Source organism: Notolepis coatsorum, assembly GCF_963971535.1.
Source record: "Notolepis coatsorum genome assembly, chromosome: 11".
Lineage (NCBI taxonomy): Eukaryota > Metazoa > Chordata > Actinopteri > Aulopiformes > Paralepididae > Notolepis > Notolepis coatsorum.
The window spans coordinates 125,409,749-125,437,422 of NC_140175.1; the positions used below are offsets into that span (position 1 = coordinate 125,409,749).

The 27,674-nt window shown below is 46.6% G+C and overlaps 1 protein-coding gene across 1 annotated transcript in view; it reads right to left on the reverse strand.

The window, feature by feature from the left end:
* The window catches only part of LOC311236624 (long-chain fatty acid transport protein 6), a 97,136-nt gene that overhangs the window by 5,863 nt on the left and 63,599 nt on the right, over positions 1-27,674 (reverse strand). The window contains exons 8-9 of the mRNA XM_084324330.1: positions 7,870-7,967; positions 1,847-1,977 (exon numbers count right to left, since the gene is read on the reverse strand). Of these exons, the coding sequence (XP_084180456.1) occupies positions 1,847-1,977; positions 7,870-7,967 (229 nt within the window). The remainder of the gene's footprint in view (positions 1-1,846; positions 1,978-7,869; positions 7,968-27,674) is intronic.

Consider the following 27,674-nt stretch of genomic DNA (forward strand, 5'->3'; position numbering starts at 1 on the left):
AACAGGGAAGTCGTATCGAGATGCGCATCGCATCGGCCTCAGTGATGGAGATGCACATCCCTAGTGCAGAGAGGCTCTTTTCCTTCAAAAATCAGTGTGTATGTTTACCCATAATGCATTCTGAAAATAAAGAGAGATAGATATTGTGCTTTAAAGTAATTAACACTTTAATCGCCGATGACGTGTTTAGACGTAACTCGTCTTTGATATCAATATTTCAAAAATCTGTGATCGAAATCATATTTCTCCTCCGGGGACCTGGGATATACTGCAAAGCTCCACTCAACTCTCTAGCGGTTCAAGAGCGCCATCTGGTGGCCGATCGGCAGATCGCCAACAGGAAGCGACTCGTCAAACCGGACGTGCTCATCCATATGTCGTCTGGGCACTCGCTATCGTTAGAGAGACTCCGTCTTGACACAGTGAACATCGATCGGTGCAAATAACTCGAAAAAACTACATGATTTGGACGTATATACTATTATACAACCTGGAAATGGATCGGGCATTTCTCCATCCCATAATAGAAAAAATTCTGTTCCACGCTCATCATCTGCCAGTGGCGCGAGGAAGCCACGGTGAGTTGCAGCGTTATATTCTAACGTGTTCCATATAAACTGCTATGATGATCATATGACCCACACTGGATGAATCATCTAACGCTGCCCACGGAATTATAAACGACCCCCCGCCCATCCGGTCATCATCAGATGATACGTAGTAACTTCTAGAAGTACCTCCAGTTGAAATTTATTATCTGGCACAGATCGCTATCAAACTGTATTTCATCATGCATAAATTATAATGCATTTGGGGCTATAAATCACGTTCTGAAGAAAGCTGCAGAAAACGATAAAAACATACTTATACTTTAGACCGTATTTTAGTATGAATATGTGAATGAAAAAGTATAACGTTGCTACACACTGCACAATATATATAGGACCTTGAATGGGCCATGATAATGTCAATTTAGCAATACAATTTAAAAAGTTATAGCCCTGCAAAGAAGGGGAACGTCTCCATAGACAAATAGAGATGGCGAGCAGGCCATGTGAGCAGATCGGAGCGTGAGCGGCGCGGGGCGCGGAGCGGGCGGTTTTGACGTGAGCGAGGAGTGGGTTTTAAAATGGGTCGGCGCGACGTCCGGAGCGAGAGTTCTCCTCCGCTCCAATCCACTCCAGGTCGCTCACAGTGGTTTAACACTGTTGATGTAATATATACATGCAGTACAATGTCAAAGCAACAGATGGCGATGTACAAACATGAAGGCCATTTTCAACCAATGAGAAGGGTGAACCTGTGATATCCTCTTCAGGCTTTGTCACTGTAGAGACGCCCACACTCACTCCTGTTAGAAAAAGTATCGACGCCATTGTTGTTGACGTTAGCTTACATGCTAACGTTAATGGCAGCGACCATAGCATTGTGGCTCGGCTAGCCTATCATCGCTTAATAGAGCTAGTGAATGGATAAACAACGTTATTTAACATTGCAGAATGGGTACAATTACAATGCGGCTCAATACAAACAATTGTTAAGGGGCCCAGGGGGTGTAGACTGTTGTAGTTTGAGCTAATTTACACCATGCTCCAAAAATAAAAAATAAAAACTGCCGAGCGATCTGGTGCGGGGAGCGGGGAGCGCTTGATTCAAGGTGAGCGGGGAGCGAGCGGAGAGCGACTTGGGGGCAGGGTCAACATGATCGATTAGCGGAGCGGACCAAGCTTTAAAGAGCGAAGAGCGGATTTCTCGGCCGCGCCGATCCGCTCACGTGGCCTGATGGCGAGGGATGGTAAATTATGAATTTAACCATGGCGATCAAAGTGTTAAGTGTCAACATTACCTGCACTCTGAGGAAGCAGGGGCAGGAGTATGAAGGGAGTCTTTTGACCAAATGGTTGTAGAGTCTTGAACCATCTAATTCATGGTCTTTTTTTAGGATGATCGCTGCCATACCCACTCTGCCTTCATATCCTGTAAAGACAGTAAGAAAATTACTCAGATCTTTTATGACTGTTACACGCAACAACAACAACAACAACAACAACAACAGTGTACACAATACATGTTTTCAAACTCTCTTTGGGTGTTTGCAATTCATGGGGAGTGTGTATATGTCTCTGATATCTTGGTACAGTGGGCACACTGGGCAGGTTGTTAGAAAGTGTAGCTTATTTTCCACCTCTGCTCTTGAAACACTACTATCTTCAAAGAGTCCAAACTTCCACTCCTCTCGTAGCTTTATTTTGTTATCTGCTCGCACTGCCGCGGTGGGTTTTCTTTTTAGCGGTCGGCTTACTCCTTCCATAGTTTCACATATTTGTAACTTATTTAACGTCATTAAGCTAACGTTAGCTAATCGTCGGACATAACGTTAGCTCCCTAACGTTAGCAAGCGCAGTCAGGAGGACAGAAGAGAAGAGTATTGGATGTGACGTCGGTAAACAAGCCACAGGCTGTTATGTAAGACCAAACACACCGCGGCAGAGCGGGTCTTCTCCAAAGACTGAGTGTGGACCGAAAATAACTGCTAGAATACTCAATCAGCAGCAGAGAAGTTCATTGCTGCTAGATTGTTTGTTTGTTTAATCAGTTGTAAAATGAATAATTTCATTTATTTGTTATTTAAATATATAGATGTGTATTTGACAATTTTTTTTATCAGCAGAATAGTTAATTGCTGCTAGAGTGGTTTGTTTACCCTTGTTTTATACTTGTTATTTTGTAAAATACAATACCTTTATTTATTTTGTATTTAAATATATAGATGTGTACCTTTTTTACTTAATTTGTTAAATATTTTTAAATAAACATAACATTTATTTAAAGATATGTGTGGGACTGTGTATATATATATATATATGTTGTTCTAAATAAATAATAATAACTATTTGTATAGCACCTTTCATACAGGGGATTGCAGTTCAAAGTGCTTTACATCAGTAAGATGTAAATAATAATAATAAATTATTTATTTATTAAATATGAAGTTTTGATTTTTTTTAATACAACTGAGGTAGGTAGATTACATTTTTAGAGACTAAAGTACCGAAAAAAGTACCGTTGGGTACCGGTATCGATTCACAGGTGTAGTCGTGACAGACCTGGTTCAGTGACAGAGTGTAGTGACAGAGTGTAGTGACAGAGTGTAGTGACAGAGTGTAGTGACAGAGTGTCGTGACAGAGTGTAGTGACAGACCTGGGACAGTGACAGAGTGTAGTGACAGAGTGTCGTGACAGAGTGTAGTGACAGACCTGGGACAGTGACAGAGTGTCGTGACAGAGTGTAGTGACAGACCTGGGACAGTGACAGAGTGTAGTGACAGAGTGTCGTGACAGAGTGTCGTGACAGAGTGTAGTGACAGAGTGTCGTGACAGAGTGTAGTGACAGACCTGGTTCAGTGACAGAGTGTAGTGACAGAGTGTCGTGACAGACCTGGTTCAGTGACAGAGTGTAGTGACAGAGTGTCGTGACAGAGTGTAGTGACAGACCTGGTTCAGTGACAGAGTGTAGTGACAGACCTGGTTCAGTGACAGAGTGTAGTGACAGAGTGCAGTGACAGACCTGGGACAGTGACAGAGTGTAGTGACAGAGTGTCGTGACAGAGTGTAGTGACAGAGTGTCGTGACAGAGTGTAGTGACAGAGTGCAGTGACAGACCTGGGACAGTGACAGTGTCGTGACAGAGTGCAGTGACAGACCTGGGACAGTGACAGTGTCGTGACAGAGTGCAGTGACAGACCTGGGACAGTGACAGTGTCGTGACAGAGTGTAGTGACAGAGTGTAGTGACAGAGTGTAGTGACAGAGTGTAGTGACAGAGTGTAGTGACAGAGTGTAGTGACAGACCTGGGACAGTGACAGTGTGTAGTGACAGAGTGTAGTGACAGAGTGTAGTGACAGAGTGTCGTGACAGACCTGTGACAGAGTGTAGTGACAGAGTGTCGTGACAGACCTGGGACAGTGACAGTGTAGTGTGACAGAGTGTAGTGACAGAGTGTAGTGACAGAGTGTAGTGACAGACCTGTGACAGAGTGTAGTGACAGAGTGTAGTGACAGAGTGTAGTGACAGAGTGTAGTGACAGAGTGTAGTGACAGACCTGTGACAGAGTGTAGTGACAGAGTGTCGTGACAGAGTGTAGTGACAGAGTGTAGTGACAGAGTGTAGTGACAGAGTGTAGTGACAGTGTAGTGACAGACCTGGGACAGTGACAGAGTGTCGTGACAGAGTGTCGTGACAGAGTGTAGTGACAGAGTGTCGTGACAGAGTGTAGTGACAGAGTGTCGTGACAGAGTGTAGTGACAGAGTGTAGTGACAGACCTGATTTGATTTTTATTTAGTACATACAATTTATACAATAGTATAAAAACAAGGAGTACAAGGATAACATGTGAAAGTCTGTCGACTTGTTTCCAACATGGTCCCAAGAAAAATACAATAAATCACAAAGAAAGAGTTAAGATAAAATAGATACAACAAGTAGATAAAATAGACAACACAATTTTCTAAGAGCCTCATTACAGCATGTCATGTTCCTGTTCTTCAAGAGTGGTGGCCAAGCACCCTCTGCAACCTATTGTTGCAGATGTCGCTTCACACCCCTCTTGAAGACAGCAATAGTGGGGGAGTTTTGGATGGCCCTGGGCAGAGAGTTCCACAGCCGGCAGGCTGTAGACAGAAAGCCATTCTGTGAATAGGAACCCTTTCTAGGCTCATAAACTGAGAGCTGTCCAGACCGTAACTGTCGTCCGTGGACCTGGCCACGCAGGACAATACGAGAGCATAAATATCTGGGGGCAGATCCATTTAACATTTTATACATATGTCCCAGTTTCAGAAAGGAGACCCTCTGCTCCACAGGGAGCCATCCCACCTCATTGAAGTGACATGGCTCAATATGGGTTCGAGGTGGCAGATTTAGGACCAATCGTATGGTCTTATTTTGGCTGGTTTGTAGCCTGTGTTTACATTCCACTGTAACACCACTATACCAGTACGTACTTGCATAGTCATATTGGCTGAGGATCATGCAGTTGGCAAGCAGTTTCATAGTTTCCAGTGATAAGAACCTCTTTTTTCTGTGCAAAAATTTCACCCTTGTGTTAACTTTTTTGATCACCTTCAGGGCCATTGTTTTCCCTGAGAGTGTTTGGTCGAGGTCTGCACCTAGGTATTTAACACAGTCTCTAGACTCGACACTGAAGCCATTACAGCTTATCTCAAGTCGGGAACATTCCTTTAATTTATGTTTTGAGCTGAATAGAATTGACTCAGTTTTTCCAAGGTGAATAGATAATCTGTTGTCAACTAACCATTTGTGAAGGCTTTCCAGCTCCCTACTGAGACCGGCTTGTATTTCTGCCGTGTCGTCTCCAGACACCAGAAGTGCCGAGTCGTCAGCATACAGTAGGAGTCTGCAGGATACTGCAGACACCATGTCATTAACATATAGTGAAAATAGCACTGGAGCAAGGATGCTGCCTTGCGGCACCCCACATATTATTTCATTATATGAAGATGCGACACCATTTATGTTCACAACCTGGGTCCTCCCAGTCAAGTACGACCTGAACCATCTCACCGACCCATCGTCCATCCCACAGGCTTTGAGCTTCTCAAGCAGGATCTGATGGTCAACAGTATCAAACGCTTTCTGCAGGTCAATCAGAACCATGCCAGTTCGTTTGCCACAGTCCATCTGGGTTCGAATATGGTCAGTGAGATCAATCAGGCAAGCATCCGTAGAATACCCAGGGCGAAAGCCAGACTGGAATTGATAAAGGAGATCTGTCCGTTTAAGAAAATCTGATATTTGATTAAATATGACCTTCTCAAGAACTTTGGAGATGACGCTGAGGATAGAAACTGGACGATAGTTTCCCTCGTTTGTCCTATCTCCTTTTTTGTGTAGTGGAACCACTCTGGCACATTTTAAGTCATCGGGTACGATACCCTGTTTCAGTGATAGGTTGATGATATGTGTTAGAGGTTCACTAATCTGGTTTGCTCCGTCTTTGATAAACCTCACTGGTAAGCCATCTATTCCAGTAGCTTTATCCTTGCCTAGGGTATTGATCGTTTTTTCTACCAGGGCCATGTCCACTGGTTGTAATTTGAAGGAATCCTGTGCAACCTTATCTGAATAATAATTAAATACATGACTACTACCAAACTGTCCAGTGGGTTCGGGTAACTTCTTCACAAGTGTTGATGCCACTGTAGTGAAAAAATCATTGAATTTTTGGGCCACCCTTGCACTGTCAAAGCAAATTTCATTATCAATATCCAACCCAATCTTTGAAGAAGCTGAACAATTGTTTCTAATGGGAGCCCCCAGATTTTTTAGAGTTTGCCAAAGTTCTTTGGGGGAGTTTTTCACTTCTTGGAATTTTGTTTTGTAGTATTCTATTTTGGCCTTTTTTACCAGGCTGGTTACTCTATTTCGCATGTGTCGATACTCATCGAATAGAGCGCTATCGCCGCATTTTCTAAATGTTGCCAGCCTGGGACAGTGACAGAGTCGTGACAGAGTGTCGTGACAGACCTGGTTCAGTGACAGAGTGTCGTGACAGAGTGTAGTGACAGAGTGTAGTGACAGAGTGTAGTGACAGAGTGTAGTGACAGAGTGTCGTGACAGACCTGGTTCAGTGACAGGGTGTAGTGACAGACCTGGTTCAGTGACAGAGTGTAGTGACAGACCTGGTTCAGTGACAGAGTGTCGTGACAGAGTGTAGTGACAGAGTGTAGTGACAGACCTGGTTCAGTGACAGAGTGTCGTGACAGAGTGTAGTGACAGAGTGTAGTGACAGACCTGGTTCAGTGACAGAGTGTCGTGACAGAGTGTCGTGACAGAGTGTCGTGACAGACCTGGTTCAGTGACAGAGTGTCGTGACAGAGTGTCGTGACAGACCTGGTTCAGTGACAGAGTCGTGACAGAGTGTAGTGACAGACCTGGTTCAGTGACAGAGTGTCGTGACAGAGTGTCGTGACAGAGTGTCGTGACAGACCTGGGACAGTGACAGAGTGTAGTGACAGAGTGTAGTGACAGACCTGGGACAGTGACAGAGTGTCGTGACAGAGTGTCGTGACAGAGTGTAGTGACAGAGTGTAGTGACAGAGTGTAGTGACAGACCTGGGACAGTGACAGTGTCGTGACAGAGTGTAGTGACAGAGTGTAGTGACAGAGTGTAGTGACAGAGTGTAGTGACAGAGTGTAGTGACAGACCTGGGACAGTGACAGAGTGTAGTGACAGAGTGTAGTGACAGAGTGTAGTGACAGAGTGTCGTGACAGAGTGTCGTGACAGAGTGTAGTGACAGAGTGTCGTGACAGAGTGTCGTGACAGAGTGTCGTGACAGAGTGTCGTGACAGACCTGGGACAGTGACAGAGTGTAGTGACAGAGTGTAGTGACAGAGTGTAGTGACAGACCTGGTTCAGTGAGAGTGTAGTGACAGAGTGTAGTGACAGAGTGTCGTGACAGACCTGGTTCAGTGAGAGTGTAGTGACAGAGTGTAGTGACAGAGTGTGGTGACAGACCTGGTTCAGTGACAGAGTGTAGTGACAGAGTGTAGTGACAGAGTGTCGTGACAGAGTGTAGTGACAGACCTGGGACAGTGACAGTGTCGTGACAGAGTGTCGTGACAGACCTGGGACAGTGACAGAGTGTAGTGACAGAGTGTAGTGACAGAGTGTAGTGACAGACCTGGGACAGTGACAGTGTCGTGACAGAGTGTCGTGACAGACCTGGGACAGTGACAGAGTCGTGACAGAGTGCAGTGACAGACATGGGACAGTGTCGTGACAGTGACAGAGTGTAGTGACAGACATGGGACAGTGTCGTGACAGTGACAGAGTGTAGTGACATACCTGGGACAGTGACTCCGTAAACGTTGACCTCCTGCAGGAACTCCACACTGGAGAGAATCTCAGACACCTCTGTCGTGGCAACGTTCTCTCCTTTCCACCTGCAGGACAGAAGGAAGGACACAGGACATCAGGAAAATACTACTACCGTCTGTGATCCTACTCTACGAGTGGTAATCTGAAGCAGAACACTGTGTGGTTGCAGTATATACCACAGAAGAAGAACACTGTGTGGTTGCAGTATATACCACAGAGGAAGAAGACTGTGTGGTTGCAGTATATACCACAGACGAAGACTGTGTGGTTGCAGTATATACCACAGACGAAGACTGTGTGGTTGCAGTATATACCACAGACGAAGACTGTGTGGTTGCAGTATATACCACAGACGAAGACTGTGTGGTTGCAGTATATACCACAGAAGAAGACTGTGTGGTTGCAGTATATACCACAGAAGAAGGCTGTGTGGTTGCAGTATATACCACAGAAGAAGACTGTGTGGTTGCAGTATATACCACAGAAGAAGACTGTGTGGTTGCAGTATATACCACAGAAGAAGACTGTGTGGTTGCAGTATATACCACAGAAGAAGACTGTGTGGTTGCAGTATATACCACAGAAGAAGAAGACTGACATCTCATTCACAATAACAAATGGCTGTTGAGTTTGTTCGCAAATGTTTCATACAACACTGATGCAGACTTGAATTTTACTCTGTAAAGTATATTGTATATATATATGTCAATTCTCATATTAGCAAAGTAACGAAAACATCGTTCTTCCATCTCAGAAATATAGCAAAAGTACGAACATTTATTAATCAGAACGATGCTGAGAAGCTAATTCATGCATTCATATCTAGCCGGTTAGACTACTGTAATGCACTTTTCACAGGTCTCCCTAAGAAAACCACAGAGAGGCTTCAGCTAATCCAAAACTCCGCAGCCCGACTGCTAACTAGAACCAAAAGGAGAGAGCACATTAGTCCAGTCTTAGCTGCTTTACACTGGCTTCCTGTAACATTTAGAATTGACTTTAAGGTCCTTCTCCTTACATACAAAGCTCTAAATGGACAGGGACCTAGCTACATCACCAACACTCTAATAAATTACACGCCAGCAAGAACACTGCGATCATCAGCTGCTGGACTACTAGAGGCTCCCAGAAACAGTCAAAAGAGGATCGGTAATGCAGCCTTTATCAACTATGCCCCAAAACTGTGGAACAAACTACCCCAAAACATCAGGGAAGCCAACTCGCTAGACATCTTCAAAAGACAGCTTAAAACCTATCTCTTTGCTCTTTGACTTACCTGCACTCTTCTTACCCTGCCTACTTTTCTATGCTAATTTTATCTTATTTTACACTGCCTATCAAATTCATGTGTCGGTTATCACACTTTTTACTTCTTACTGATGACTATTTTAAACTGAATCATTTTAAACTATTTTTCACACTTTTTACTGTAACCTTGCTATTTACATTTTTTACTGTTGTATGTCCGTTCTATTTTATAATTTTTAGACTATTTTTAAACTTAATCATTTTAAACTACTTTATTGTACTGTATTAACTGTCTGCTGCCTTCCTTTTCCTCTTTCACATCGTGCCACAAGGTACACACACACACACACACACACACACACACACACACACACACTGTTTGTATAGTATTTTATGTTTCTCTTTTATTACTTTTTTATATTTATATTTGCTTCCACTACTACACCTTAAGTTTGAGTCCCAAATCTTGTTATATGCAAATATGATGACAATAAAGTACAATCTAATCTAATCTACCCCCCCTCCAGCCTGCACGCCCCTGCACCCCCCTCTCCAGCCTGCACGCCCCTGCACCCCCCCCCCTCCAGCCTGCACCCCCCTGGAGCCCCCCCCCCCCTCCAGTCTGCACCCCCCTGCACCCCCCCCCCCCTCCAGCCTGCACCCCCCTGCACCTCACCTCACCCCCCTGGACCTCACCTCACCCCCCTGGACCTCACCTCACCCCCCTGGACCTCACCTCACCCCCCTGGACCTCACCTCACCCCCCTGGACCTCACCTCACCCCCCTGGACCTCACCTCACCCCCCTGCACCTCACCTCACCCCCCTGGACCTCACCTCACCCCCCTGCACCTCACCTCACCCCCCTGCACCCCCCTGGACCTCACCTCACCCCCCTGCACCTCACCTCACCCCCCTGGACCTCACCTCACCCCCCTGGACCTCACCTCACCCCCCTGGACCTCACCCCCCTGCCCCCTGGACCTCACCTCACCCCCCTGGACCTCACCCCCCTGCCCCCTGGACCTCACCTCACCCCCCTGGACCTCACCTCACCCCCCTGGACCTCACCTCACCCCCCTGGACCTCACCTGCCCACACCAGCCTGTCTCTCCTACACTCCTTGTTCCCTGTCGCCAGCTCCTCTCCCCCCTCCTGCTTAATTAATCATTCTAAACCCTCCCCCCCCCTCCTGCTTAATTAATCATTCTAAACCCTCTCCCCCCTCCTGCTTAATTAATCATTCTAAACCCTCCCCCCCCCTCCTGCTTAATTAATCATTCTAAACCCTCCCCCCCCTCCTGCTTAATTAATCATTCTAAACCCTCTCCCCCCCCCTCCTGCTTAATTAATCATTCTAAACCCTCCCCCCCCCCTCCTGCTTAATTAATCATTCTAAACCCTCTCCCCCCTCCTGCTTAATTAATCATTCTAAACCCTCTCCCCCCCTCCTGCTTAATTAATCATTCTAAACCCTCTCCCCCCCCTCCTGCTTAATTAATCATTCTAAACCCTCCCCCCCCCTCCTGCTTAATTAATCATTCTAAACCCTCTCCCCCCCTCCTGCTTAATTAATCATTCTAAACCCTCCCCCCCCTCCTGCTTAATTAATCATTCTAAACCCTCCCCCCCCCTCCTGCTTAATTAATCATTCTAAACCCTCCCCCCCCCCTCCTGCTTAATGAATCATTCTAAACCCTCCCCCCCCCCTCCTGCTTAATTAATCATTCTAAACCCTCTCCCCCCCCCTCCTGCTTAATTAATCATTCTAAACCCTCCCCCCCCTCCTGCTTAATGAATCATTCTAAACCCTCTCCCCCCCCTCCTGCTTAATTAATCATTCTAAACCCTCCCCCCCTCCTGCTTAATTAATCATTCTAAACCCTCCCCCCCCCCTCCTGCTTAATTAATCATTCTAAACCCTCCCCCCCCTCCTGCTTAATTAATCATTCTAAACCCTCCCCCCTCCTGCTTAATTAATCATTCTAAACCCTCCCCCCCCTCCTGCTTAATTAATCATTCTAAACCCTCCCCCCCTCCTGCTTAATTAATCATTCTAACCCCCCCCCCTCCTGCTTAATTAATCATTCTAAACCCTCCCCCCCTCCTGCTTAATTAATCATTCTAAACCCTCTCCCCCCCCTCCTGCTTAATTAATCATTCTAAACCCTCCCCCCCCCCTCCTGCTTAATTAATCATTCTAACCCCCCCCCCCTCCTGCTTAATTAATCATTCTAAACCCTCCCCCCCCCTCCTGCTTAATTAATCATTCTAAACCCTCTCCCCCCCCTCCTGCTTAATTAATCATTCTAAACCCTCACCCCCTCCTCCTGCTTAATTAATCATTCTAAACCCTCTCCCCCCCCTCCTGCTTAATTAATCATTCTAAACCCTCACCCCCTCCTCCTGCTTAATTAATCATTCTAAACCCTCTCCCCCCCTCCTGCTTAATTAATCATTCTAAACCCTCACCCCCTCCTGCTTAATTAATCATTCTAAACCCTCCCCCCCTCCTGCTTAATTAATCATTCTAAACCCCCCCCCCCCCCCCCCCTGCTTAATTAATCATTTTACCCCCCCCCCCCCCCTCCTGCTTATTACTTATTACTTTCCTCCAGTGTATTTGTCCCCCGGCACCACCCAATGGCCCCATGCACACACACACACACACACCGAAGTAAAAATAAAAATAAAATAAAAAAAATTTGATTTTTCTTTTTTTTTGAAAAACATTTATTTATTTTATTTTGTATTTTTTTTAAACTTCGATTTTTTTTTAATGTTCGAAGCTTGTGCCATCGAACGAAGCTTCGAAGTATTTAAGACAGCCCTACTAGCGTTAGCTGACTAACGTTATCAAATGTCAATGCGGGGAGACGAGCTAGTTCAGCTAGCTTAGCTTGATAACGTTACCGTGGCTAAAGTTGGTGCTATTCATAATCCAGCAATAATGGCTGCAGACCTGCACGCAAAGTACAGCAAGTTCCAAGTGCCAAAGGATAAGAGTCTGAGGCGGAGTCTCAAAAGAGAATGTTGAATATTTATTTTGCATCGAAAATCACAACATGAACGTTACTACTAGCCAGAGCCTCTGCTACTGCTACTAGCTTACAGACTGGGTAGCGAGTGCAACACCGTCTAACGTCCGTGCGGATCATTGGAGTAGGGTATATCTGCAGTGCCGCAGCCCCATAATCCAACTCTTGCGCAACGACTCTGCAAACTACAGCCTGCTAGCTAACAGTGAAGTCTACCTGAACAACAAGCTACAGCCTGCTAGCTAACAGTGAAGTCTACCTGAACAACAAACTACAGCCTGCTAGCTAACAGTGAAGTCTACCTGAACAACAAGCTACAGCCTGCTAGCTAACAGTGAAGTCTACCTGAACAACAAGCTACAGCCTGCTAGCTAACAGTGAAGTCTACCTGAACAACAAGCTACAGCCTGCTAGCTAACAGTGAAGTCTACCTGAACAACAAGCTACAGCCTGCTAGCTAACAGTGAAGTCTACCTGAACAACAAGCTACAGCCTGCTAGCTAACAGTGAAGTCTACCTGAACAACAAGCTACAGCCTGCTAGCTAACAGTGAAGTCTACCTGAACAACAAGCTACAGCCTGCTAGCTAACAGTGAAGTCTACCTGAACAACAAGCTACAGCCTGCTAGCTAACAGTGAAGTCTACCTGAACAACAAACTACAGCCTGCTAGCTAACAGTGAAGTCTACCTGAACAACAAGCTACAGCCTGCTAGCTAACAGTGAAGTCTACCTGAACAACAAGCTACAGCCTGCTAGCTAACAGTGAAGTCTACCTGAACAACAAGCTACAGCCTGCTAGCTAACAGTGAAGTCTACCTGAACAACAAACTACAGCCTGCTAGCTAACAGTGAAGTCTACCTGAACAACAAACTACAGCCTGCTAGCTAACAGTGAAGTCTACCTGAACAACAAACTACAGCCTGCTAGCTAACAGTGAAGTCTACCTGAACAACAAGCTACAGCCTGCTAGCTAACAGTGAAGTCTACCTGAACAACAAGCTACAGCCTGCTAGCTAACAGTGAAGTCTACCTGAACAACAAACTACAGCCTGCTAGCTAACAGTGAAGTCTACCTGAACAACAAGCTACAGCCTGCTAGCTAACAGTGAAGTCTACCTGAACAACAAGCTACAGCCTGCTAGCTAACAGTGAAGTCTACCTGAACAACAAGCTACAGCCTGCTAGCTAACAGTGAAATCTACCTGAACAACAAGCTACAGCCTGCTAGCTAACAGTGAAGTCTACCTGAACAACAAGCTACAGCCTGCTAGCTAACAGTGAAGTCTACCTGAACAACAAGCTACAGCCTGCTAGCTAACAGTGAAGTCTACCTGAACAACAAACTACAGCCTGCTAGCTAACAGTGAAGTCTACCTGAACAACAAGCTACAGCCTGCTAGCTAACAGTGAAGTCTACCTGAACAACAAACTACAGCCTGCTAGCTAACAGTGAAGTCTACCTGAACAACAAACTACAGCCTGCTAGCTAACAGTGAAGTCTACCTAAACAACAAGCTACAGCCTGCTAGCTAACAGTGAAGTCTACCTGAACAACAAACTACAGCCTGCTAGCTAACAGTGAAGTCTACCTGAACAACAAGCTACAGCCTGCTAGCTAACAGTGAAGTCTACCTGAACAACAAGCTACAGCCTGCTAGCTAACAGTGAAGTCTACCTGAACAACAAACTACAGCCTGCTAGCTAACAGTGAAGTCTACCTGAACAACAAGCTACAGCCTGCTAGCTAACAGTGAAGTCTACCTGAACAACAAGCTACAGCCTGCTAGCTAACAGTGAAGTCTACCTGAACAACAAGCTACAGCCTGCTAGCTAACAGTGAAGTCTACCTGAACAACAAGCTACAGCCTGCTAGCTAACAGTGAAGTCTACCTGAACAACAAGCTACAGCCTGCTAGCTAACAGTGAAGTCTACCTGAACAACAAGCTACAGCCTGCTAGCTAACAGTGAAGTCTACCTGAACAACAAGCTACAGCCTGCTAGCTAACAGTGAAGTCTACCTGAACAACAAGCTACAGCCTGCTAGCTAACAGTGAAGTCTACCTGAACAACAAGCTACAGCCTGCTAGCTAACAGTGAAGTCTACCTGAACAACAAGCTACAGCCTGCTAGCTAACAGTGAAGTCTACCTGAACAACAAGCTACAGCCTGCTAGCTAACAGTGAAGTCTACCTGAACAACAAGCTACAGCCTGCTAGCTAACAGTGAAGTCTACCTGAACAACAAGCTACAGCCTGCTAGCTAACAGTGAAGTCTACCTGAACAACAAACTACAGCCTGCTAGCTAACAGTGAAGTCTACCTGAACAACAAGCTACAGCCTGCTAGCTAACAGTGAAGTCTACCTGAACAACAAGCTACAGCCTGCTAGCTAACAGTGAAGTCTACCTGAACAACAAACTACAGCCTGCTAGCTAACAGTGAAGTCTACCTGAACAACAAACTACAGCCTGCTAGCTAACAGTGAAGTCTACCTGAACAACAAGCTACAGCCTGCTAGCTAACAGTGAAGTCTACCTGAACAACAAGCTACAGCCTGCTAGCTAACAGTGAAGTCTACCTGAACAACAAGCTACAGCCTGCTAGCTAACAGTGAAGTCTACCTGAACAACAAACTACAGCCTGCTAGCTAACAGTGAAGTCTACCTGAACAACAAGCTACAGCCTGCTAGCTAACAGTGAAGTCTACCTGAACAACAAACTACAGCCTGCTAGCTAACAGTGAAGTCTACCTGAACAACAAACTACAGCCTGCTAGCTAACAGTGAAGTCTACCTGAACAACAAGCTACAGCCTGCTAGCTAACAGTGAAGTCTACCTGAACAACAAACTACAGCCTGCTAGCTAACAGTGAAGTCTACCTGAACAACAAGCTACAGCCTGCTAGCTAACAGTGAAGTCTACCTGAACAACAAGCTACAGCCTGCTAGCTAACAGTGAAGTCTACCTGAACAACAAACTACAGCCTGCTAGCTAACAGTGAAGTCTACCTGAACAACAAACTACAGCCTGCTAGCTAACAGTGAAGTCTACCTGAACAACAAACTACAGCCTGCTAGCTAACAGTGAAGTCTACCTGAACAACAAGCTACAGCCTGCTAGCTAACAGTGAAGTCTACCTGAACAACAAGCTACAGCCTGCTAGCTAACAGTGAAGTCTACCTGAACAACAAACTACAGCCTGCTAGCTAACAGTGAAGTCTACCTGAACAACAAGCTACAGCCTGCTAGCTAACAGTGAAGTCTACCTGAACAACAAGCTACAGCCTGCTAGCTAACAGTGAAGTCTACCTGAACAACAAGCTACAGCCTGCTAGCTAACAGTGAAGTCTACCTGAACAACAAGCTACAGCCTGCTAGCTAACAGTGAAGTCTACCTGAACAACAAGCTACAGCCTGCTAGCTAACAGTGAAGTCTACCTGAACAACAAACTACAGCCTGCTAGCTAACAGTGAAGTCTACCTGAACAACAAGCTACAGCCTGCTAGCTAACAGTGAAGTCTACCTGAACAACAAGCTACAGCCTGCTAGCTAACAGTGAAGTCTACCTGAACAACAAGCTACAGCCTGCTAGCTAACAGTGAAGTCTACCTGAACAACAAGCTACAGCCTGCTAGCTAACAGTGAAGTCTACCTGAACAACAAGCTACAGCCTGCTAGCTAACAGTGAAGTCTACCTGAACAACAAACTACAGCCTGCTAGCTAACAGTGAAGTCTACCTGAACAACAAGCTACAGCCTGCTAGCTAACAGTGAAGTCTACCTGAACAACAAACTACAGCCTGCTAGCTAACAGTGAAGTCTACCTGAACAACAAACTACAGCCTGCTAGCTAACAGTGAAGTCTACCTGAACAACAAGCTACAGCCTGCTAGCTAACAGTGAAGTCTACCTGAACAACAAGCTACAGCCTGCTAGCTAACAGTGAAGTCTACCTGAACAACAAACCACAGCCTGCTAGCTAACAGTGAAGTCTACCTGAACAACAAGCTACAGCCTGCTAGCTAACAGTGAAGTCTACCTGAACAACAAACTACAGCCTGCTAGCTAACAGTGAAGTCTACCTGAACAACAAGCTACAGCCTGCTAGCTAACAGTGAAGTCTACCTGAACAACAAGCTACAGCCTGCTAGCTAACAGTGAAGTCTACCTGAACAACAAGCTACAGCCTGCTAGCTAACAGTGAAGTCTACCTGAACAACAAGCTACAGCCTGCTAGCTAACAGTGAAGTCTACCTGAACAACAAGCTACAGCCTGCTAGCTAACAGTGAAGTCTACCTGAACAACAAGCTACAGCCTGCTAGCTAACAGTGAAGTCTACCTGAACAACAAACTACAGCCTGCTAGCTAACAGTGAAGTCTACCTGAACAACAAACTACAGCCTGCTAGCTAACAGTGAAGTCTACCTGAACAACAAGCTACAGCCTGCTAGCTAACAGTGAAGTCTACCTGAACAACAAGCTACAGCCTGCTAGCTAACAGTGAAGTCTACCTGAACAACAAGCTACAGCCTGCTAGCTAACAGTGAAGTCTACCTGAACAACAAACTACAGCCTGCTAGCTAACAGTGAAGTCTACCTAAACAACAAACTACAGCCTGCTAGCTAACAGTGAAGTCTACCTGAACAACAAGCTACAGCCTGCTAGCTAACAGTGAAGTCTACCTGAACAACAAGCTACAGCCTGCTAGCTAACAGTGAAGTCTACCTGAACAACAAACTACAGCCTGCTAGCTAACAGTGAAGTCTACCTGAACAACAAGCTACAGCCTGCTAGCTAACAGTGAAGTCTACCTGAACAACAAACTACAGCCTGCTAGCTAACAGTGAAGTCTACCTGAACAACAAGCTACAGCCTGCTAGCTAACAGTGAAGTCTACCTGAACAACAAACTACAGCCTGCTAGCTAACAGTGAAGTCTACCTGAACAACAAGCTACAGCCTGCTAGCTAACAGTGAAGTCTACCTGAACAACAAACTACAGCCTGCTAGCTAACAGTGAAGTCTACCTGAACAACAAGCTACAGCCTGCTAGCTAACAGTGAAGTCTACCTGAACAACAAGCTACAGCCTGCTAGCTAACAGTGAAGTCTACCTGAACAACAAGCTACAGCCTGCTAGCTAACAGTGAAGTCTACCTGAACAACAAACTACAGCCTGCTAGCTAACAGTGAAGTCTACCTGAACAACAAGCTACAGCCTGCTAGCTAACAGTGAAGTCTACCTGAACAACAAACTACAGCCTGCTAGCTAACAGTGAAGTCTACCTGAACAACAAACTACAGCCTGCTAGCTAACAGTGAAGTCTACCTGAACAACAAGCTACAGCCTGCTAGCTAACAGTGAAGTCTACCTGAACAACAAGCTACAGCCTGCTAGCTAACAGTGAAGTCTACCTGAACAACAAGCTACAGCCTGCTAGCTAACAGTGAAGTCTACCTGAACAACAAGCTACAGCCTGCTAGCTAACAGTGAAGTCTACCTGAACAACAAACTACAGCCTGCTAGCTAACAGTGAAGTCTACCTGAACAACAAACTACAGCCTGCTAGCTAACAGTGAAGTCTACCTGAACAACAAGCTACAGCCTGCTAGCTAACAGTGAAGTCTACCTGAACAACAAACTACAGCCTGCTAGCTAACAGTGAAGTCTACCTGAACAACAAACTACAGCCTGCTAGCTAACAGTGAAGTCTACCTGAACAACAAGCTACAGCCTGCTAGCTAACAGTGAAGTCTACCTGAACAACAAACTACAGCCTGCTAGCTAACAGTGAAGTCTACCTGAACAACAAGCTACAGCCTGCTAGCTAACAGTGAAGTCTACCTGAACAACAAGCTACAGCCTGCTAGCTAACAGTGAAGTCTACCTGAACAACAAGCTACAGCCTGCTAGCTAACAGTGAAGTCTACCTGAACAACAAACTACAGCCTGCTAGCTAACAGTGAAGTCTACCTGAACAACAAACTACAGCCTGCTAGCTAACAGTGAAGTCTACCTGAACAACAAGCTACAGCCTGCTAGCTAACAGTGAAGTCTACCTGAACAACAAGCTACAGCCTGCTAGCTAACAGTGAAGTCTACCTGAACAACAAGCTACAGCCTGCTAGCTAACAGTGAAGTCTACCTGAACAACAAACTACAGCCTGCTAGCTAACAGTGAAGTCTACCTGAACAACAAGCTACAGCCTGCTAGCTAACAGTGAAGTCTACCTGAACAACAAGCTACAGCCTGCTAGCTAACAGTGAAGTCTACCTGAACAACAAGCTACAGCCTGCTAGCTAACAGTGAAGTCTACCTGAACAACAAGCTACAGCCTGCTAGCTAACAGTGAAGTCTACCTGAACAACAAGCTACAGCCTGCTAGCTAACAGTGAAGTCTACCTGAACAACAAACTACAGCCTGCTAGCTAACAGTGAAGTCTACCTGAACAACAAGCTACAGCCTGCTAGCTAAGAGTGAAGTCTACCTGAACAACAAGCTACAGCCTGCTAGCTAACAGTGAAGTCTACCTGAACAACAAGCTACAGCCTGCTAGCTAACAGTGAAGTCTACCTGAACAACAAGCTACAGCCTGCTAGCTAACAGTGAAGTCTACCTGAACAACAAGCTACAGCCTGCTAGCTAACAGTGAAGTCTACCTGAACAACAAGCTACAGCCTGCTAGCTAACAGTGAAGTCTACCTGAACAACAAACTACAGCCTGCTAGCTAACAGTGAAGTCTACCTGAACAACAAACTACAGCCTGCTAGCTAACAGTGAAGTCTACCTGAACAACAAGCTACAGCCTGCTAGCTAACAGTGAAGTCTACCTGAACAACAAGCTACAGCCTGCTAGCTAACAGTGAAGTCTACCTGAACAACAAGCTACAGCCTGCTAGCTAACAGTGAAGTCTACCTGAACAACAAACTACAGCCTGCTAGCTAACAGTGAAGTCTACCTGAACAACAAGCTACAGCCTGCTAGCTAACAGTGAAGTCTACCTGAACAACAAGCTACAGCCTGCTAGCTAACAGTGAAGTCTACCTGAACAACAAGCTACAGCCTGCTAGCTAACAGTGAAGTCTACCTGAACAACAAGCTACAGCCTGCTAGCTAACAGTGAAGTCTACCTGAACAACAAGCTACAGCCTGCTAGCTAACAGTGAAGTCTACCTGAACAACAAACTACAGCCTGCTAGCTAACAGTGAAGTCTACCTGAACAACAAGCTACAGCCTGCTAGCTAACAGTGAAGTCTACCTGAACAACAAGCTACAGCCTGCTAGCTAACAGTGAAGTCTACCTGAACAACAAGCTACAGCCTGCTAGCTAACAGTGAAGTCTACCTGAACAACAAGCTACAGCCTGCTAGCTAACAGTGAAGTCTACCTGAACAACAAGCTACAGCCTGCTAGCTAACAGTGAAGTCTACCTGAACAACAAACTACAGCCTGCTAGCTAACAGTGAAGTCTACCTGAACAACAAGCTACAGCCTGCTAGCTAACAGTGAAGTCTACCTGAACAACAAGCTACAGCCTGCTAGCTAACAGTGAAGTCTACCTGAACAACAAGCTACAGCCTGCTAGCTAACAGTGAAGTCTACCTGAACAACAAGCTACAGCCTGCTAGCTAACAGTGAAGTCTACCTGAACAACAAACTACAGCCTGCTAGCTAACGTATAATAGAGGATAAGAAATACATTTAAAGCGCTTGTGTCCTCTGGGGCGAAGCCCGTTTTAACTTTCTACACTAACACCGGTTCTCACCATGCGGCCGTTCCCTGGACCTTCTGGTCTGTCTCTCACCAGGCGGCCGCTCCCTGGACCTTCTGGTCTGTCTGTCTCTCACCAGGTGGCCGCTCCCTGGACCTTCTGGTCTGTCTCACCAGGCGGCCGCTCCCTGGACCTTCTGGTCTGTCTGTCTCTCACCAGGCGGCCGCTCCCTGGACCTTCTGGTCTGTCTGTCTCTCACCAGGCGGCCGTTCCCTGGACCTTCTGGTCTGTCTGTCTCTCACCAGGCGGCCGCTCCCTGGACCTTCTGGTCTGTCTGTCTCTCACCAGGCGGCCGCTCCCTGGACCTTCTGGTCTGTCTCACCAGGCGGCCGCTCCCTGGACCTTCTGGTCTGTCTCACCAGGCCGCGGGACGGGGAGACAAACGCTGGCATTGTGACCCGGGACGCTCCCCCACCCCCCCCCCCCCCTCTGACCCCCAGGGGGAGCTCTTGACCCGCGGCCTGACGACCGAGCACCTTTTGGTGGCCAATCGGTCCTCGTCATGGTAACGACATTGCATTAAAAAAGCAGCCCTGGAAACGGGAGAGCCGTCAGAGAGAGCGTGTCATCAGGGGGCTGAGGTGGGGGGGAGGGGGGAGGGGATGGGGGGAGGGAGGGGCTCCCCTCACTCTCATTAGGAATGTGGAGGAGCACTAGAGGTGGACAGGCATTCCAGCAGCCAGAGAGACTTGCATCACTCCTTTTTATCAATGGAAGGGGGACGGGGTGAGGGGGGCCTGCCAAATTGGATCAGACTCAAACCGGACTTGGGCCAAAATGCCCAGAGAAAGAGAGAGAGCGATAGAAAGAGAGGGATGCAGAGAGAGAGAGGGAGCTGGTAACAAAGGGATGGTTCTTTGTGGAGACTCCAAGCTGAGTGAGCGCTGGGAAGGAGCAGCAGACAACAGGGTGATGGATGGGCCTGTAATCAGTCACTAGGAGCGCCGTCAGATAAGACACCCCCCCCCCCCCCCCCCCCCCGATTTGGCGACAAAGACAAATTGTAAACAGACTCCTTTTGAATTCCACCACTGATGCTCAGGAAGTGGCTGGCTGACTGACTGACTGACTGACTGGCTGACTGGCTGACTGGCTGACTGACTGACTGACTGACTGACTGACTGACTGACTGACTGACTGACTGACTGACTGACTGACTGACTGGCTGACTGGCTGACTGGCTGACTGGCTGACTGGCTGACTGGCTGACTGACTGACTGACTGACTGACTGACTGACTGACTGACTGACTGACTGACTGACTGACTGACTGACTGACTGACTGACTGACTGACTGACTGACTGACTGGCTGGCTGACTGGCTGGCTGGCTGGCTGGCTGGCTGGCTGGCTGACTGGCTGACTGGCTGGCTGGCTGGCTGGCTGGCTGGCTGACTGACTGACTGACTGACTGACTGACTGACTGACTGACTGACTGACTGACTGACTGACTGACTGACTGACTGACTGACTGACTGACTGGCTGACTGGCTGACTGGCTGACTGGCTGACTGGCTGACTTGTGTTCTGGTGCTGAGCTTGGGTGCAAAGCGGACGCCCTCTTTCCAGTGTGCTGGTTTTCCCAGAACCTGGACTGAATTGTTGATAAACACCGATACGATCTGGTTAATCGGGATAACGTGTAGCCGTGGCACCTGCTGGCCGCGAGCAGTACTGCCTCTGTTTTTTAGCTGAACGCTTTTATCCAGAGTGACTTACAGGCAGGGGTGCAGTCGTAATATCAGAACTGCCTGGACGCCATGTGCACGCGCATACATGTTCCCTCGCGTGTGCACAGACCAGCTCAAGCAGCGGTACCACCACTGCATCACTGCTTACAGGTTCTGTAGGACAAGTGAGCAGGAAGGAAGGATACGACTCTTTCGGCTGAGTAACAATGATCATTAACTTTTGCCAAGTTCATTTTCCGTTTCATTTTGATTGACCGCTGCATCCATTCCAACGTTAATTTCCTGATTCCCCACGTTACTCATGTTTATAATGTCAAGCAATAGGCGGAGGCTTTACTTAGAATTCTTATTGGGATTTGCCTATATCCCATTGCGTGAGGCCACTCCTTCCACAACTTTATTTCATTCATTCATGAATCCGTCTCACCGTAGCTTCTTTGATGTGTTGTTCCGCGTTGCGCTGCGTGCATGTTGATATCGTGGTTTGAATCGGCAGAAACGTCAATGAAAGGGGCGCTGTTCCTTGACTCCTTCCGTGTCTGTCGGTCTTCAAAACAATCTTGTTTGGAAGCTGAGTTTTTTTAACTTGTGTACTGGCAACCGAACAAGAAAAGATGCCAGTGAGGGAATATGGTGTGAAGCTCTTTCCAACGCGTGGTGCTTGTTGATAATAAATGATGTCTTCTCCTTGAGTACGTTTGAGAGTTTTTATTGTTACTTGCAGAGTGAACAAAATAAGCATAACGTAAACTCTGTGTTTAAACTGGAACTTAAACAAAGGATAAGTGCTACAAAGTAAACCTGAAAAGTGACTCAATATAACTGAAAACAAAACAAACGCGCACGGTTAAAAAACTATGTGGCTTCCCTGTGATAATTACCCAATTCCCTCCCGTTGCACACCTGTGAATGCTTACCTATATGCTGTGCCTGACAACACCAGAGCCCCGCCTCCTGTGCCCACTGCCAGCTAATTGGTCAACACCTTCATGATAACACAGTGCCTTCATTCAATGAAGTAACTGCAGAAAATCATTAAATTGGCTACAACATACAATATACTATGAAATATACTAATATACAATACTATATAGTGCAAAGCAGAAATGGGATGAGGTACAATTTAGGTACAATTTACAGTAAGGTGTACTGAGGTATGGGTTGTAGTGCAAATCCTTTACCAATAAATATAAAGTGTGTTTAGGTGTCTAAAGTGTGGAGAGTGGGTGCTGCTGTGTGTTGTTTGTTTAAAGTGAGTGTGTGCGTGTGGATGTGTGTGTTGTGAGTGCATTTGATGGTTGTTGCATAGTGTTTATTGTTCGTTGAGCAACCTGATGGCCTGGGGATAGAAGCTTCTTCTGAGTCTTTCTGTGCCTCTTAGCCTTACCCCTGCACCGCTTGTTGTAAATGTTCTGGAGAGTGGGAAGCCCCCCTCCAATTGTGCGTTCGGCTGAACGTGCCACTCTCTGTAGTCTGCTTCGGTCTTGTGTGTTGCTATTCCCAAACCAGGAGGTGATATTGCCAGTCAGGATGCATTCTATTGTACATGAGTAGAAGTTCTTAAGGATCTTCTGACTGACTTGGAAGTTCCTTAGGCGCCTGAGGAAGTAGAGGCGTTGTCGTGCCTTCTTCACAACACTGTCAATGTGTGTGGTCCATGTCAAGTCCTCGGATATGTGGGCTCCAAGGTACTTAAAACTGTTCACTCTCTCAACCGGTGCCCCGTCGATGCTGAGGGGGCTGTAGTCCCTGACCCCCGACCTCCTAAAGTCCACAATCATCTCCTTTGTTTTGCTGACGTTCAGTGAGAGGCTGTTCTCCTGGCACCATCCCGCCAGGACCTTGACCTCTTCCAGGTAGGCCCTCTCGTTGTTTGCGGAGATCAGGCCCACCACTACTGTGTCGTCAGCAAATTTTATGATTGTGTTGTTGTTCCGCTGAGCCACACAGTCATGTGTGTACAGGGAGTAGAGGAGGGGACTCAGAACACAGCCCTGGGGGGCCCCTATGTTGAGGGTGATGGATGAGGAGGTGCAGTTGCCTGCTCTCACCACCTGGGGTCTGCCCGTCAGGAAGTCTAAGACCCACTGGCAGAGGTCATAGTTCAAGCCCAGGTCCCTGAGCTTGGCTATGAGTTTGGAGGGGACTATGGTATTGAATGCTGAGCTGTAGTCGATGAATAGCATTCTCACATAGTTCCCCTCGCATAGTTCTTAAGTCTGCACGTTTACATTGCACTACTTTTATTGTATTTTATACCTATTCTTATGTCTGAAATGTATGCTGTCAATTTGTGTGCTGATTTTGTGCCTATGTTCATTTTATACTAATTGCTGTGGTGCACTAGTGAAGAGTACTATATGGATAGTTATTGACACAAAATACCCTGCATTCTGTTCACGAAGAAACAACAAGGTCTCTTTGGTTCTAGGCGTCCGTCTGGCACCACCATCTGGTCACACCAGCCCAGTACCAGCTGGTCACACCAGCCCAGTACCAGCTGGTCACACCAGCCCAGTACCATCTGGTCACACCAGACCAGTACCATCTGGTCACACCAGCCCAGTACCAGCTGGTCACACCAGCCCAGTACCAGCTGGTCACACCAGCCCAGTACCATCTGGTCACACCAGCCCAGTACCAGCTGGTCACACCAGCCCAGTACCAGCTGGTCACACCAGCCCAGTACCAGCTGGTCACACCAGCCCAGTACCAGCTGGTCACACCAGACCAGTACCAGCTGGTCACACCAGCCCAGTACCAGCTGGTCACACCAGACTAGTACCACCTGGTCACACCAGCCCAGTACCAGCTGGTCCTGTGTGTCTCCATCACATGTGTGTGTTCCTGTGTGTGTTCCTGTGTGTCTCCATCACATGCGTGTGTTCCTGTGTGTGTTCCTGTGTGTGTTCCTGTGTGTCTGCATCACATGTGTGTGTTCCTATGTGTCTCCATCACATGTGTGTGTTCCTGTGTGTGTTCCTGTGTGTCTCCATCACATGTGTGTGTTCCTGTGTGTGTTCCTGTGTGTCTGCATCACATGTGTGTGTTCCTGTGTGTCTGCATCACATGTGTGTGTTCCTGTGTGTCTCCATCACATGTGTGTGTTCCTATGTGTGTTCCTGTGTGTCTCCATCAAATGTGTGTGTTCCCAGGGCCGCCTCAAGGAGAAAAAAAAAAAAAAAAAAAAAAAAAAAAGTTTTTTTATTTTTTATTTTTTTTGTGCGAGGCTCCCCTTCCCGCGAGGCCCTGTGCGACCGCACTGCTCGCACAAGAAAAAATAAAAAATAAAAAAACGTTTTTTTATTTATTATTTTTTTAATTTTTTTTTAATTTCTTTTTAATTTTTTTGCGAGGCCCCCCTTCCCGCGAGGCCCTTTTTCATCACAGACCTAAAATCTAGTTTTGCTTATATATTTCACATTAGACACGCTCCTGTAAGAAGCATTTTGTACAAAAGTATTCTGTACTTCTGTATGACAACTATTAAAGAAACTTGAAACTTGAAACCTGGCTCTGAGGCTCTGCAGGCAGCAGAATTGGTTTCAATGAGGGGAGGGGTTACAGCCAGGAGCATCTGTTGAGTTCATTGTGTGCGTCTGTGTGCGTGCCGGGGGGGGGGGGGGGGGGGGGGCGTGAACCGACTCATTGCCAGACGTGAGCGATTCGACTCACGCTCACGGCAATGAATCGGCTCTTATGAACGAGTCGCTCATGACCGACCCATCACTAGCGTCTGACTATTTCGCGCGTGCAGCATTGGAGCTTATGCCAGCCAAGATGAAGAGGACATCGTTCGGCAGATGGACTGAAGATGAAAGTTGTTGCATGTTAGACAGTTCAGTCAGGCTAACCATCCCGGCTAAAGACAGGGACAGCTAGTTAGCTTTAGCTACGTTATAATATTAAGTGTGGTTCAGTCGGGATATAGCCATGATGATGTCGGCTAGTAGCTAGCTAGCGTTAGCTAACCTAGAGACAGCGCGTGCAGCCAAGATGAAGAGGATGGTCGTTCGGCAGATGAACTTCGTCAACTCCACGCGGTTGTCTCCATCCTCTTGGACGTTTGGTGAGTTTTTAATGCACTCTATTCTATTCCCGCCGTGGATCTCTCTCTCTCTCTCTCTCTCTCTGGAGCCAAACTGGCCGACTAGCTGTTGTAGTACTAGTAGCTAACGGTGTGTGGCCTGGTGTCAGCACCTGTATTGCTTTTCTCATGTTGTACAGTTTTTCAGTGGTAGCCGCATAGCTTGCTTCTGCGTTAGCTAATGGTTAGCGATAGCCGGGTTGAGCTAACTGTTAGCCAGTTAGCTGTTTAGCTACGACGTTAGCTGCCGGCTGCGCACGTTAGTTTGATGCTATCAGTTAGCCTAGAGTTAGCCGTTAGCTTGTGCTACGACCATTGACATTAGCCGTGAGAATAGCAGGGGGTTCTGGCACTCTGACTACGACATCATCTTTGACAGAAGATGTAGTCGGGCCTGCACCATGACAAGGCTCCGGCCATAGCTTCTTTTTGTCCCGCCAGCGAGAGGCCTTTCGTCAACGTGGAGACCTGTGTTGCGGCCTTTCGCCCTGCGTTCCTTGGTGCAGGTAAGATGAATGAAAATGTAATGACATTACCCCACTCTTCCTTCCTTCCCCTCCCGAATGTTTTGTTAATAACGATGTTTTTTTCCAGGCAAAACATATCGCTGCTGTCGGGACAAAACCTCATAACTCCAAAAACCCAACTTTTCAGCAGATGAAAAAAACGAACACAGATTTGAGGGTGAATAGAGTTAGGAGGTTTAGACAGATGATCGGTTTAATGCTTTCCCATTGTTTAAACTTTGTAAAACCCACACACACATATGGAGGATGATCTACGGAGTTGATTTATATAATAAAAAAAAAATTCAAAAAATGGAGTAATGAGGTTTTGTCCCGACAGCAGCGATATGATACTTCACAACATTTGGAGATACGACATGTGCTGTGTGTGAATTGTCTTGGTCGTTTGTGTAGCTTGGGTAGCGTTGGGCCGTTGGCCAAAGCTGTGTGTGGCCTGGTGTCAGTACCTGGCTAGCCTATTTAGCTGATGTCGGCCATTGGCTCCTTGCTGCTTTGTTTTCTCTGGTATAGACCCTCTTCTCTTTGGATTTAAGTGTTGATCTTTGTCCTTTTGGATCTATGTATATTCATGTTGCCTTTGTGAAGTTATCTTTTCCTTCTGTTTTGTTCTTCCATTAAAAGTTGAATATCTTTGCTTATCTCTCTCATACATGCTCTCTCTCTAACACACACACACACGACAAACACACATGCTCTCTCTCTCTCTTTCTAACACACACAGTCTGCCTATGGCGGCCTTTCTCGATGGCTAGGCTGTGCTCGCTGAGTCTGTACCTAGTCAAGGATCTTCAGTCACAGTGCTCAGGTATTCTGCCACCGTGTACTCTCTGTTTAGGGCCAAATAGCATTTCAATTTCTTTCCAATGTGTCTCTCTCTCTCTCTCTCTCTCTCTCTGTACACTGTATATTGACTGTAGAACGGGAGCTCTCTCTCGCTCTCTCTCTTGCTATATGTTGACTGTATCATGCCCAGCCTCGGGCAGCGCTATTATTTAAGAATATGTTGACTGTATGAAAAAAAAAAAAAAAAATTATATATATATATATATATATATTTTTTTTAACCTTTGGGGGGGGGGGGGGGGGGGGGCTCGCGTTTAAATCTCGCACAGGGCCTCGCATTTCTCCCAGGCGGCCCTGTGTGTTCCTGTGTGTCTCCATCACATGTGTGTGTTCCTATGTGTGTTCCTGTGTGTCTCCATCACATGTGTGTGTTCCTGTGTGTCTGCATCACATGTGTGTGTTCCTGTGTGTCTCCATCACATGTGTGTGTTTCTGTGTGTCTCCATCACATGTGTGTGTTTCTGTGTGTTCCTGAAGGACTACGTTGCAATGTGTGCTACGAATAAAGACTGATTCAAAAGTCCAGTTTAACCAATGGTTGCTTTTGTCAAAGTATATA